General features: G+C 39.7%; 2 protein-coding genes across 8 annotated transcripts in view; one reads left to right on the top strand and one right to left on the bottom strand.

Annotated features, from left to right (window-relative positions):
• The window catches only part of INVS (inversin), a 136,947-nt gene extending 128,931 nt beyond the window's left edge, over positions 1–8,016 (bottom strand). For 2 of the 5 annotated variants that reach the window (XM_019966275.2, XM_019966276.2), the window contains exons 1-2: positions 7,818–8,016; positions 4,771–4,900 (exon numbers count right to left, since the gene is read on the bottom strand). In XM_019966275.2, coding sequence (XP_019821834.2) covers positions 4,771–4,876 — 106 coding nt within the window. In that variant the 5' untranslated portion in view covers positions 4,877–4,900; positions 7,818–8,016. Of the gene's footprint in view, positions 1–4,770; positions 4,901–7,817 lie in introns of those variants that run through there. The other 3 variants (XM_019966274.2, XM_019966277.2, XM_070794829.1) reach the window with 3 other exon arrangements.
• A 94-nt stretch (positions 8,017–8,110) lies between these two features.
• ERP44 (endoplasmic reticulum protein 44) overlaps positions 8,111–12,976 on the top strand; it is a 96,817-nt gene continuing 91,951 nt past the window's right edge. For 2 of the 3 annotated variants that reach the window (XM_070794832.1, XM_070794833.1), the window contains exon 1: positions 8,111–8,446. Coding sequence is in view for 1 of the 3 variants with exons in the window: in XM_070794834.1 (XP_070650935.1) it covers positions 8,390–8,446 (57 nt within the window). In the remaining 2 variants the exon portion in view is untranslated. The remainder of the gene's footprint in view (positions 8,447–12,976) is intronic. The other variant, XM_070794834.1, reaches the window with a different exon arrangement.

Here is a 12,976-nt window from a genome sequence, read left to right as displayed (position 1 = left end):
TGTGTATGTAGAAAGAGATGCTCATCTGTTTCCATGGAGTCAAACACATCACGACACACTTCTCCATGGAAACAGAGAAGGGAAAACGGAAAATGCTAAAGTGAATGAATTCATCGAGCAGTTGGTGAGCAAAGATTGAAGGAAAAAAATAATTCATCTGTAGTACTATGTTACTAGTTTACAAAAGAAAAACAGCATGTAATTAAGAGATCATCATTCATGCTACATAAAAGAACATATAAGATACACTGAAATTTAAGATGTATCTTAATACTAAAAAATAACATATTATTTGGTGGGAATATACAAATGTTAGGAAATACCACAGAGCAAAGGTATTACTGTCTTTGAATAGAAGACAAAAATGGCAGAATTCTTAAAAGGTGAACAATATTACAGCTCAAAGTGAGTAATGAGTAAGGGATTCCTTAGACAACACAATAAAATACATAGAACTAACTTATAAATACATTTATCAGTTCTGTATTTGTTTCATATCATGACTGCTTCTTTGTTTTTAAGGAATTTTTTCCTTTGGAGATATAAAATTATAGAAATATTTCAAGTTTTATTAGGTAACACATTAATTTGTATGATTGAGCCTATTTAAGTATTTTTAATTTACAACATACTGCACGCTTTGTTCCCCTTGATAATTATATTTCATGTTAAAATAATGAAAGAGTTACAAAATATGTTTTCTTGAGGAGTTCTGACTTAAAAACTTTTTTCCAATGAAATTTAGCCCTAACTTGTCTCTTAATTCAATTTAACTCAATTCAGATTTAATCTCAGCCCTCTAAATGATTATAGACTTATTGGGAAGAAAGATACTTAAAACAATGATAATTTTCATTCACTTCTTCAGCAAGCATTTCTCATGTGCCTACTATGTGCCAAGCACTGTGCTGGATTTTGTATGTATAACTATGACTTTAACAGACCTAGTCTATACTCATGGAGGCTATTAAATTAGAGAGGAGAGAGACATTAAAATAGTCAAACATACACATACACAGTTATGACCTGAGATAAATTCTATGAAAGAAAACTGAAGAGTTCCAAGAGAGGACACAGTGAACAGACTTCACTGAGATTCAATGGGCAGAGCAGGCTTTTATGAAGAAGTGACCTCAGTGATGAGATCTGAAGGATGAGTAAAGGTCAGCCAGACAGAGAATGAGGAGAATAGTATTTTAGGCAAAAGCTTTGAGATGGAAAAGGGCTTACAGATTTAAGAAATGAAAATAAAGCAGGTTTTTCTAGGAAGAGAGTGGTGAAATGTGAGGTTGGAGAGAGAAAGAGGTATAGTTTCAAAATTTTGTTCCAAATACAATGGGAAGCAATTCAAGTGTTTTGAGCTCGAAAGTGATATAACTGAATATACAATTTTTAGTACAAGTAAACATGGAACATTTAGGAGAAAAGTCCAAAAAAGGCAAAACTAAACTATAGAGTGTAAGACATATGACTAGGTGGCAAAATATATACAATATATACAAAATATATACAATATATATACAATATATACAATATACAAAATATATACAATATAATTATCACATAAACGTCAAGACACCATATTATGCCAAGAGGGAAGGAAGAATGAACTGGGGCTTCTGGATGAACAATGTCCTGTTCCCTGACCTAATGTTGACTACATGCACTTCTGCTTCATATTTATTCGTTAAATTGAACATTTAAGTTCTATGGACTTCTCTATACATATATTTCAAAATAAGAAAGTATATTTTCTTTTCTTTCAGTAAAATATAGATGGAGATAAAGATGTGGGGATAAAGAGTGCAGATGGCTCAAGAAGCTTGGTTTTGGTGACAGAGGTTGATAATTGTCCCCATACCACTCTCTCATTCTTTCTTTCTGGGAACTGAGCACCCTGAGCTTTAGCTAGAGGTGATGCCATTCAGGGAGAGAAAAGTTTTTTTAGGCTCTTTGTCCTAGGCGTGGCTCTAACTCCACCCACTTCCAGGATGACAAATTGCTACCTTGCACACTCTCTTTCCCCCTTCCTGCTGGCCGGGCTCTGACAACAGCGAAAGAATCTGCCTTTGACCCAAAGATGGAAGCCACATGTTGAGAATGGCAAAGTAAAGCCCTAGCAACATCCCTGGATGATTTTGTAAAGCAGAGATGTCTCTCCACCCTAGACTGCCCACTTACCTTTGTTCTATTATGAGAATGAAATATACCTCTATCTTATTTAGGTCACTGTTAAAGCAGTTTAGCCCATGTACTCATTGATTTACACAAAGGAGGGCTGACAAATATGGCAATACCTAGAGGGGGATACCTAGAAGGAGCAGAGAAGGGGTTTTTAAATAATGGAGCTAACAGAGCATGTTTATCTTCAATGTTGATAAAAGAATTTAGAATACAGGAAAAGGTTGATGATGTAGTAATCCGAGGTTAAAAAAATGAAACAAGATCCCTGAGAAGACAGGACGTAGGGAGAAACTATCTTTGACAGAAAGGGATATTTGCTCTGTTTTAGCAGGAAGAGATGGAGAAGGAAATGGCAACCCACTCCAGTATTCTTGCCTGGAGAATCCCAGGGATGGGGGAGCCTGGTGGGCTGCCGTCTATGGGGTCGCACAGAGTCGGACATGACTGAAGTGACTTAGCAGCAGCAGCAGCAGGAAGAAAGAAGAAGATAGGTGAAGCTGTAGGCTGACATAGTTATTGGGCTGAAAGTTGGGAGAGTTCCTATTTAGTGTTTTCACTTTCAGTAAGAAGCATAAAGCATTAGCTAAGAAAGGGAGGGAGGGAGATATGGCAGTAGTCAGAGTTTCAGTAGAGGAAAAAGGTACGGGACAGTCATATGGAGAAATGTAATATGATGAGCAGAGAGTCTTGAGTGCCTTTCTGAAGTGGGGAGGCATGAATTTAAGGTGTTACCAATCTTCCAGACAGGTTAAATTGTTCAGGGCTTGACAGAAGTAGATGGATTAGGTCCATCCAAAGTTGGGATTGCAACAGCCAGGTGTCACAGGTGAGAAGAAAAGGGAGTTCTTCCAAGAGAAGGATTTTCATTATAGACTGTGGAATCAGGGCTGAATAGAAAGGAAAGTAAAAACAGAATAATGACGGTCAAAAGTGGAAAAGATAATGGATTGGAGGACTCCGTGACACTGAAAACTATCATTCTAATTAGTAAATGAGCTGGAACTAAGAGTTTTAGTTGAATGGTGGGTGTCTGAGTGAAAGAGTCAGAGGTGGTAGAAGATGTCAAATTCGAAGAGTAACTGAATGTAGATAGCTGAGGTGAAGTGAGGATCACATCTCTGACAGAGAAGAGAAATCTTTACAGAGAATGTGCTAAGAGAACTTTGTCCTTGAAGATGAGTTGGAGTTTGCTTAGCAGAGAAGAAGGTAAGGGGGTAGAAGGTAAAAAAGGGGAGAGGGAATAGATGTATAGAGGAAACAAAGACAAAATTTATGTCATATTGAGGACTAGAAAAACTAGTCATCAGTTAGGGTGCATGGGTAGAAATTCCTGGAAAAACGAGACATTTAGAGTGAAAATACATTCTAAAGGAATAGGTTTGGAGGTTCAAATAGTGTTGACTTTAAAGACTAGGTTGTCAATCACGATGTCACTAAACATTTAGTGGTATGTATTGAGATTATAAATAACGGAGATTTTTATATTATTTATTTCCTTTGGGACTAACAACTTGTGACTATGTAGATTTGTGGTTTTTGCAGTCCTGGAAAATTCTCAGCCACTGTCTTTTTCCTGTTCACTTTATTCTCTAGAACTTCTCTAGAAGTTCTTCTAGAACCTCCATGTTGGACCTTTCTCTCTATATAAGACAGGATGACAACTATCAACTTCAATCAGCTGAATCAGTGATAAGAACATTTAATCAATTTAAAATCATTGAAGTTTAAATCATTTGTAAACATTACTTTGGGAATATATTAAATGTTATATATCATTATCTAATATCTCATTCCAGATCTCTGTTCTTACAGAGATCTCTAATAACAGATGAATTATTAAAGGACAAATTAATTCTCTCAGCACCTTAGAGTACCTATCTAGTTCAGTTCAGTTCAGTTGCTCAATAGTGTCCGACTCTTTGCGACCCCATGAATCACAGCACACCAGGCCTCCCTGTCCCTCACCAACTGCCAGAGCCCACCCTAACCCATGTCCATTGAGTCAGTGATGCTATCCAGCCATCTCATCCTCTGTCATCCCCTTCTCCTCCTGCCCTCAATCTTTCCCAGCATCAGGGTCTTTTCAAATGAGTCAGCTTTTCACATCAGGTGGCCAAAGTATTGGAGTTTCAGTTTCAACATCAGTCCTTCCAATGAACACCCAGGACTGATCTCCTTTAGGACGGACTGGCTGAATCTCCTTGCAGTCCAAGGGACTCTCAAGAGTCTTCTCCAACACCACAGTTCAAAAGCATCAATTCTTCGGCACTCAGCTTTCTTTATAGTCCATCTCTCAAATCCATACATGACCACTGGAAAAACCATAGCCTTGACTAGATGGATCTAGATTTGATGTCAAATACATAGGTATTTCTCAAGTACTTTTCATCTAATCTAAAAACCACAGTTTTAAGTTTCAGGACTTAATTTCTTTCTTGTCCAAGTCTTGAAACCAAATATAAACAATAATGTATTTCCACTAAAACGTGTGAGTAAACTGCAAATTAAAACAAAATGAACAAATTTCCTTAGGACAAAGAGTTATTTTTTCAAGTTTCTGTACTTAAAGAGGAACTTGGAGCTTACCTATGATAAGCTTGTGAAGAGCACCCTTATCTCCATTAATAGCAGCAGCATGAACTTGGGATGCTAATGAAGAACCGGCAAAGAACAAGTTCTCTGACCTGTTCATAGTCTTCTCAACAACTGCAACAACCTGAAATGATGATGCAACCAATAAATATCTGTAGGAAACACTTCTGAAATCCATCTCACCAGTTCTAAATGGGTATGTTATAATTATGGCTCACTAGAAACACTTCACCAGGATTCAAACTGTCTATATAGTCCTAGTTTTTGAAGATACATAAGGAGCAAATCAGCTGAACTTCTGTACAAGTTGCTCATCTGTAAAATGAAAGGATTAGAGGCTTCTAAGACACTTATCAGGGGCTGAGGGGAAAAAAAAAAAAAGGCTAAGTATTTAACATTAGACCCAGGGTTCAAAAGGCACAGTGACTGGCTAAGTAAATACAGGTAATTTGACTCCACATAATATTAAATATTAGAACTGATATTGGGACTAAAGGTGATGACCAAGTCACAAAATAGATAATGATATAAACTTGTCAGGTTAAAATTACCTAGATTTAAGTGCTAAATTAGAAGGTACCTCATTCTTTCTTTCATGCCCACAAAAGGAGGCATTTTTATTTGTTCTCTTCTTGTGTCCACCACGGAAATATACCTAGTTAGAGATGTGGACCTCAGGAACTTAACTTGGAAATCACACCATTAGGATAAACCATGTTTCATTAAGGAAAATTTTGCTCACTGGTCATTTGATATGGTTTGATAGACTCTTCTAGAAATGCATTAGCTGCATAAGAAAATAGTACATTCCCTATCACAAGAGTGCTTAAGCAGAGTTTGGATTATGTCAGAAAAGGAGCAGGAAGAACTCAAGTACCTGATGGAAGGAAAAAGGAGTTTCATCAATGATCATAAACTTGCATCCTAAACTTAGGATGTCCTATCAAAGTTTCAAACTTGAACCTACAAGGATAAGGGAGATAATAAGTACAAGGAACATGGGGAGTGGTAAGTAACACGGCAAACTGGAGCAAATGTACCTATCTAAAGGGAGCAGCTATTAATTAGCTACAGCTAATATCTACCATAAGGGTAAGCAAGCCCTCTTCTGATTTTAACAAAAAGTGAAACTCCAATCCCTGTGACTCTCTTTTATAAAATAAATTTATTACAGTTCATGAGCTTGATTGTCGTTGACAAGGATTATTGGTTATTTTGAAGTAAAGGTATTTTCTTAATTTTGTAAAATTTAGCTCTTCATGGCTTTATTTTGCTGACAATTTCAGTTAATGTGTTGGCAGAAATTATGGGCCTTTTGAGAGACTTCTGTCATGTCTGAGCAAGTCTGTCATGTCAGAAAAACCAGTTATATGCAGGATTAAATTAAAGTGACTTAAAGAAGCTGCAAAACAGGGGTGGAGGTTAAAACACAGAAGAGTAATTATACTTGGGCTCAAGGTCCAGTTCTTTAACAATATGCAGTGTAAACATAAGCTACCTCAGCTCTGCCTTCCCGTAAAATATGAAACATGAAATCAGTAGACCATGCAGATGCATTCAACAGGTTGAGTGCCAACTATGTGACAGGCACTGTTCTGAACTCTAGACATTGTTCTACACTTTAGATCACTCCAGGTGATCAGAGTTTTGGACACATCAGAATCACAAAAAAAAAACTTTTGGAAAACAAACTAAAAATTTTATCTCAGTTATATATATTTATATACATCTCATAATTCTTAGCAACTTAGTACAGAAACAGGTAGATAGATGGTTTTCAGTGAATGCTTGTTGAGTGAAAAATCAGTCATAGGCTGAGTACTAAGTCCAGAGGGTGACCAGGGTCAGAGTTTAGTTTCTTGGAGTAATGAGTTCATACTCATCTGTCTCTGATCTTTTTTAACTCCTCATTTCTATTTACCAGAGAGGTTGGTGAGTGGTTAAGATATAAGAATACCAGACTAGGAGAGAGGAGACCTAAATAAAAATCTTGACTCCATCACTATTTAATTTTGTCAGCCTAAATCCTTAAAAAAAAAACCTCAAATGTATACAAAAAATTTTTAGCGCTGTTTTTCCTAAACTTTTATAGATCAAAACCTCTTAGTTATGAAATTCTATAAAACGCAAAGGTATCATCATCATTAACTAACTATAAAATAAGCCAGTGTAATAAACGCTCTAATAATAACTATAGAAAACTAGTGCAGCTGTAGTAGTAGTACTGTTAGTCGCTCAGTCATGACTGACTCTTTCCAACTCTATGGACTATAGCCCGCCAGGCTCCTCCGTCTATGGAGTTCTCCAGGCAAGAATACTGGAGTGGGTAGCCATTCCCTTCTCCAGGGGTTCTTCCCTACTCAGAGACAGAACCCAAGTCTCCTGCATTGCAGGCGAGTTCTTTACCATCTGAGACACCAGGGAACCCCAAAGTGGTGCTGTAGTCACAAGCAAAGGAAGAGTATTTGTGATTAGGACCAAAGGACTGGTTGTTCAGGAAGTTCTCAGAGATGGTGACTGACATCAAACCAGGGTCTCCAGCATTGCAGACAGATTCTTCAGCAGCTGAGCTACCAGGCAAGCTCAGTTGAGATTTCTTGGCTACAATTGGCGGCACGGCGATCTAGCTAGGTGTTCGTAAATGAATCTGGAGAGCTAACCGGGCCCAGGTTAAGTTCCTTAACTGCTTGGCTAGCAAGTGTTGTAATCATCCTGTAGGAGTGATCCATGCATCAGAAGCAATCACTCTCGCACGGAGCTTTTCAGTTTACAACGGGCTTCCCCAGTCCATCCCATAACTATTCCTTACAGGAGTCCAAAGTGACAATTACGGGTAAGTCATTAACACATTCCATTTAAACACAAGGGGGTGGCTCTGACTTTACAATGCTAGAACTAACGCAGAGAGAAGAGCAAGTAGGCAAGGAGGCCAGTGATTGGAGGTTCAGGCCACAGCTCAGGCCAGGAGGGCCGAGAGTTTGAGGCAGGGGCTAGCACTGCAGACCGATAGGAGCCTCCCCAGCCAGGCCCCTCTTACTCACCGTCGCCTCCTCCAGGACTCAAGTCCTGGGGGCGGCTCCAGGAGGCACGACCCCCGCTGGGCCGCCCCTCCTGCCAGGCCAGGCCAGGCCACTACATCCAGCTGGGACTGAGCCCACCGAGCTGAAAACTAGTGGAACCCCTCGGAAGGCGGCGCGAGGCTCTTGACGGCACAGCCTTCTGGGGATTGTAGTTCCCGTCCTCTAATAACTCCCCCACGCCCTTTCTATCCCACAAGGCCCCGCGCGCGGCCGACTTGGTGGAACTGGCCCGAGAGCTTGATGGGAAAAGAGTTCCGTGCGTTTGATGACGTGCTTTCTGAGAATGGCGCAGGACTACATATTCCGACGGGCTCTGAGAGAGGTAGGACCCGGAAGTGAGGGTGTGCGAGGCCTCTCTGGAAGTTGTCCCGGGTGTTCGCCGCTGGAGCTCCGGGTCGAGAGGACGGGGTCCCGCTGCCGGGAGAATCCTCCACTGCCGCCGGTGCCCGGAGCCCAGCCCTTTCCTATCCTAACCCAACCTTCTCCAGTCCCAGACGCCAGCGCCTGTCCCTGCCGCGGACTCCGGCGTTACCATGATTCCTGGCATCTTCCTATCCTTACCCGATCTCAGATGCTCCCTGCTTCTCCTGGTGAGTGAGTGAAGGAATGACAGACCCTTCGATAGATGGTCTGTCGGTCTCCCGCCCTTGCCGAGGGGGACACAGCTGCTCCTACCCTTGCTTTCCTGTTTTTTCCCCTGGTGGCGAGGAGTGCACCCTCCCCCGCTGCCTTCATTCTCGGCATCCGTCTGTCCTCTTCCCAGGCCCCGGGTTCTTGAGGCCTGAGAAACCACGGACGGAGAATGAGACCTGGAAACCCGAGAATTAGCCCTGAGAGAAGAGACTGTGGGAGGGTCACGGCGAGCAGCGCCCCTTCCCCCGGGTTTCGGAGGGCTCATGAACTTGGTGGTAGTCTGTGTCCAAAAGGTCGGGGCGTAGACCTTCTGTTCCCTCCCACCCCCTTCTTTTGGGAACAGTGTGAGGCCGACAGGTGCTGGGGTCTTGTGAATCTTGCTCGTGAGCCCTGAAACGGTGCCCGGGTCGGCGGAGCCCTCTGTTGTGGCTTGATACGATTGGTTGAGAACCCGGAACTGGAAGCTGGTTTGGTGTCCACTGGGGGAGAAAGGTTTGAAGGGTGGAGGCTGTGATTACCAGAAAGCCTCAGCTCAGAGCCTCCTTCGCATCTGGTTATACTGCCCCTCTCCACCCCGAAATTTAAGCAGAGTTGTTCTTCAGGCTCCTGATTGCTGAATGACCAGGTTTTCTGCATGCATATGCACTTATTCCTTAACTCCCTCACCGGCTCAGCACCATCTCATCTTGCAAAGGAATCTTCCCTCACTCCGTCTTCCTCCAAAGTACATCTTGAGTGTGCAACCTGAGTAATCCAGGTCAAATTGAGACAAAAGTGAAGGACTAACTCCATGTGGCAAAATGATGTACTTTTAATTGAACTGTTGTTATAACACGATATTTGAAAGTACTTTAATTGTAGTGAGTGAGTGAAGTCGCTCAGTCATGTCCGACTCTTTGCGACCCCGTGGACTGTAGCCCACCAGGCACCTCCGTCTATGGGATTCTCCTTGTAGTAGGTTTTTATAAAGCTAAATTTAAGTTGAACATTAAGTTAAAATCATTCTTGACAATGTAAGAAATATAATTCAATGACTCACAGGAAGTCATATAGCTGGTTACTGGCAGAACTGGGATTTGAAGCAGGTGTCTTGACTCACAGTGATTATTCTGCCATATCACGTTAAATTTTTAATGTTTGTGTTTGAAATAGTTTCTCTCTGCGTGTCCCCTCTCTTCCTGTTTTCTCTTCTCTCCCCTCTCCTTCCTCTCTCCTCCCTCTTTTCTCTGTGATTTTCAAGTCATATTCAAAGGCCATACCCAGTACTTGGACTTTTTCAGAGGAGTGCTATTAAAAAACTAAAGGGTATGTCGAAATACTTTTGAGAACTAAAAGTTGCATGTAAACATGGGAATGTTACATGATGAAGTGTCCTGTTGTCACTTCTTATAGGGTAACGAGTGTCTTCTCTATAGAGGAAAATATTCTGTAGAGAACTATTTCTTGGTAATTGCATCATACCCTGTGGGTCTCTTTCTTCTGGAGTACTAGAAAAATACTAAGACCACTCTGTCTTTAAGGGTAATAAATACTAATCTTTCCATATCCATAAAAATGGCCAGAATTATGAGTTGTTTGCCAGAAATTACTTCTAGGTTATTCATATAAAAAATATGAAGGGCAAAAATCGTAAGAGATTGAAAAGAAAAGGTAAAATACTGATTAGAGAAACTATAAGATTCCCTGGCTGTAGAGCTAAATTTAAGAAAGAAAAATAATTTGTTTTGAAATAACTTACGCTTTTTATAGAAAGCCTACAAACCTTGTTAAGCATAAAAATTTTTTTTCTAATACTTTTAAAATCTAGTTAACATTTTGTAATCTTACCTCTCTAAATAAATGTAGCAAAATAGAAGGTATTTTAGAGAATAAAGGTTAACCTGTAAAGGTTAGTAGGCTGGAAAATAAAGCCCAAGAAAAGGTTTAGTAAGCCAGAGTTACAAGTGGAGCTAAATTCAATTCAAACACAGTGTTTACCAAAGTAAACAAAGTAGTTTTAATAATCATATGCCAGTTGCTGCTGCTAAGTCGCTTCAGTCGTTTCCGACTCTGTGCGACCCCATAGATGGCGGCCCACCAGGCTCCCCTGTCCCTGGGATTCTCCAGGCAAGAACACTGGAGTGGGTTGCCATTTCCTTCTCCAGTATGCCAGTTAGCAAATATTTATAGAACATCTGTCTGATCACAATTTGAATTACTTATCTAATTGGCAGTTCTGTTCTTGTGATGGAACCTGCTTACTCAGTAACCCACCTGTCTAAAAATATATCCTTTATCTTCTCTAGTGTACTTTCTTCCTCCTCCTTCCAACTTCCCCTCTCAGACTTCAAGTTTATTCCCTCCCCTATTCAGCCATTGAATATGTAAGTTCCCACTTAGCTGAGGTCATTTTTTTTCTCTCTCTTAAATGGCACGCTCCAAAAAGCCATATATTCTCTTACCACAGTGATTTTTTTTCAGGCAAACTATACCTCTGCCCTGAAGAACTAGATCTGTTTAGTGGTGTTCATAAGATAACAGCTGAAACATAAAATTCTAAACTTCTGTAGGCAGGTAGTTCGCCCCTGACCTCTATCTCAAAATCATTTTGGGATATATCATTCTATGCCTTAAAAGCCTTTCTGGGATGGGTAACTAAACGTAAAAGTTCAGTGTGACAGCTTTTTCTTCCCTGAGCTTTTATGTATAGATAACTTTAAAGTCAGGGTCTTAGACAATGAGTTCTTGTATTTTGGGCTGGCTTTTTTTTTTTTTCTAATTTTATTTTATTTTTAAACTTTACATAATTGTATTAGTTTTGCCAAATATCAAAATGAATCCACCACAGGTATACATGTGTTCCCCATCCTGAACCCTCCTCCCTCCTCCCTCCCCATACCATCCCTCTGGGCTTGCTTTTTGAAACACAACCTTTGCCTTTAAATTATTTTTAAACTCCACTGAATTTGCAACATGTCTTGGGCAAAGTCAGGTATTGTAGACACACTGATTTTGGGTAAATCAGAAAAGGTATTTGAGTCACCTGGCAAATGCAAAATCGGCATCATCCTCCTGATACCTTTACTGTATGTCATTATATTATTACTGTTATGATTTGAATTGATCCATTAGATGTGCGATTACAACTTTAGTTCCTAAACTGTATAATCTCTGCCTCTATAACTGTTTATCATATTTTGTGGATGATTTGAATGCTAGAGCAACATTTCTCTACTAAATCTCCATGTATATAATGTCTGGATTGAGAAATTCCTTCTCAGTTGTGTGTCCTTTTAAGGAGAGCTACCTGAATCAGAGGAAAAGCATCTGGCCAGATGTATCATGGCAGTATCTTTTCATTTTGCTATGTGACAGTCTTTACTTGGCAGCTCATAGAATAAGTTAAGGGGATGTTTGATTTATCACTAACCAGAGAATCAGTTACTTATCCATTAGCTCTTTTCTGCTTATCTTTCTGAGACGGGTTTACTCAGGATTAAAAGTGATCATTTTCCCCTTAAATTATTTATTTCTTAATAGTTCTTCCAGCATTGGTTTTGTACGTGAGTTTTTAGATTGTGAGATAAGTGAAATAAGACTAAGTTAGAATAAAGTTGTCTGATATAGCCTAAAGCACGTTTTCTGCGGTTCACAGGTTTATAACATTCTGCTCCAGTGACTTTATGGAAAAGGCTTTCTCATTAATCTCTTGATGATTAGGTTTATAGATCATAAGTTGTTACTAGCCCTAATTGCCTTGTGCCTGGACGTTAAGGCTTTTGCCATTATTGTTCTCCTGGTTTGTTCAATATGTATAAGAAGCCAAGAAGTGTTTGCTTAGGGAACTAAGTAAATCAGAGAGCTAAGTAAATATTTATTTAACTAAACTCTTTTAAGTACCTTAGAAAATAAGTACAGTAGAATTCAGAGATGTCAGTTTTAGCCATTTGTGGCTATTATAAATACTGATTCCTGTCATCAAAAAGAGTACTTCTGGATACATGTTGTTAAATTCAGAACTCTGTGGGTTATTTATCCTATTGATATGGCTTGCTCCAGATCAGTTGTTTACAAAACCTGGTTGCTCATTAGAACCATTTGGGCCAACTTTAATACAATTCTGTGTAGGCCCTCTACCAGGCTAGTTATATCTGGGGGACCTAAACATTGCTTTTTGTTTGTTTGCTTTGTTTTTAATTCCCAGGTCATTTGTTTTTTTCTTTAGTATGTTTCCCTAAAAGGTAAGAATTAAACAACAAAGCAAAAAACAGAATACCATTGTCACAAGTGGAAAAAGTAACAGAAATTTCTTTATATCATCAAATACTTAGTGTTAAGATTTTCCTGTTTCAAAGAGAAAAAAATGTTTTTAACAAATTGGATGTATAAAGCAGGAGCCGTGTAAGGGCCATACATCCCAGTTGGATTATACATCTCTCTTAAAATTTTTAAATCTGTGGCTTCTCTCTCAATCTCAATTTTTTTCCCCTTGTAATTTATTGCTGAGA

The sequence above is a fragment of the Bos indicus genome, chromosome 8 (genome assembly GCF_029378745.1).
Source record: "Bos indicus isolate NIAB-ARS_2022 breed Sahiwal x Tharparkar chromosome 8, NIAB-ARS_B.indTharparkar_mat_pri_1.0, whole genome shotgun sequence".
In the NCBI taxonomy this organism is placed as follows: domain Eukaryota; kingdom Metazoa; phylum Chordata; class Mammalia; order Artiodactyla; family Bovidae; genus Bos; species Bos indicus.
The sequence above is the reverse complement of the archived record's forward strand: the minus strand, read 5'-3'. Positions and strand labels throughout refer to the sequence as shown.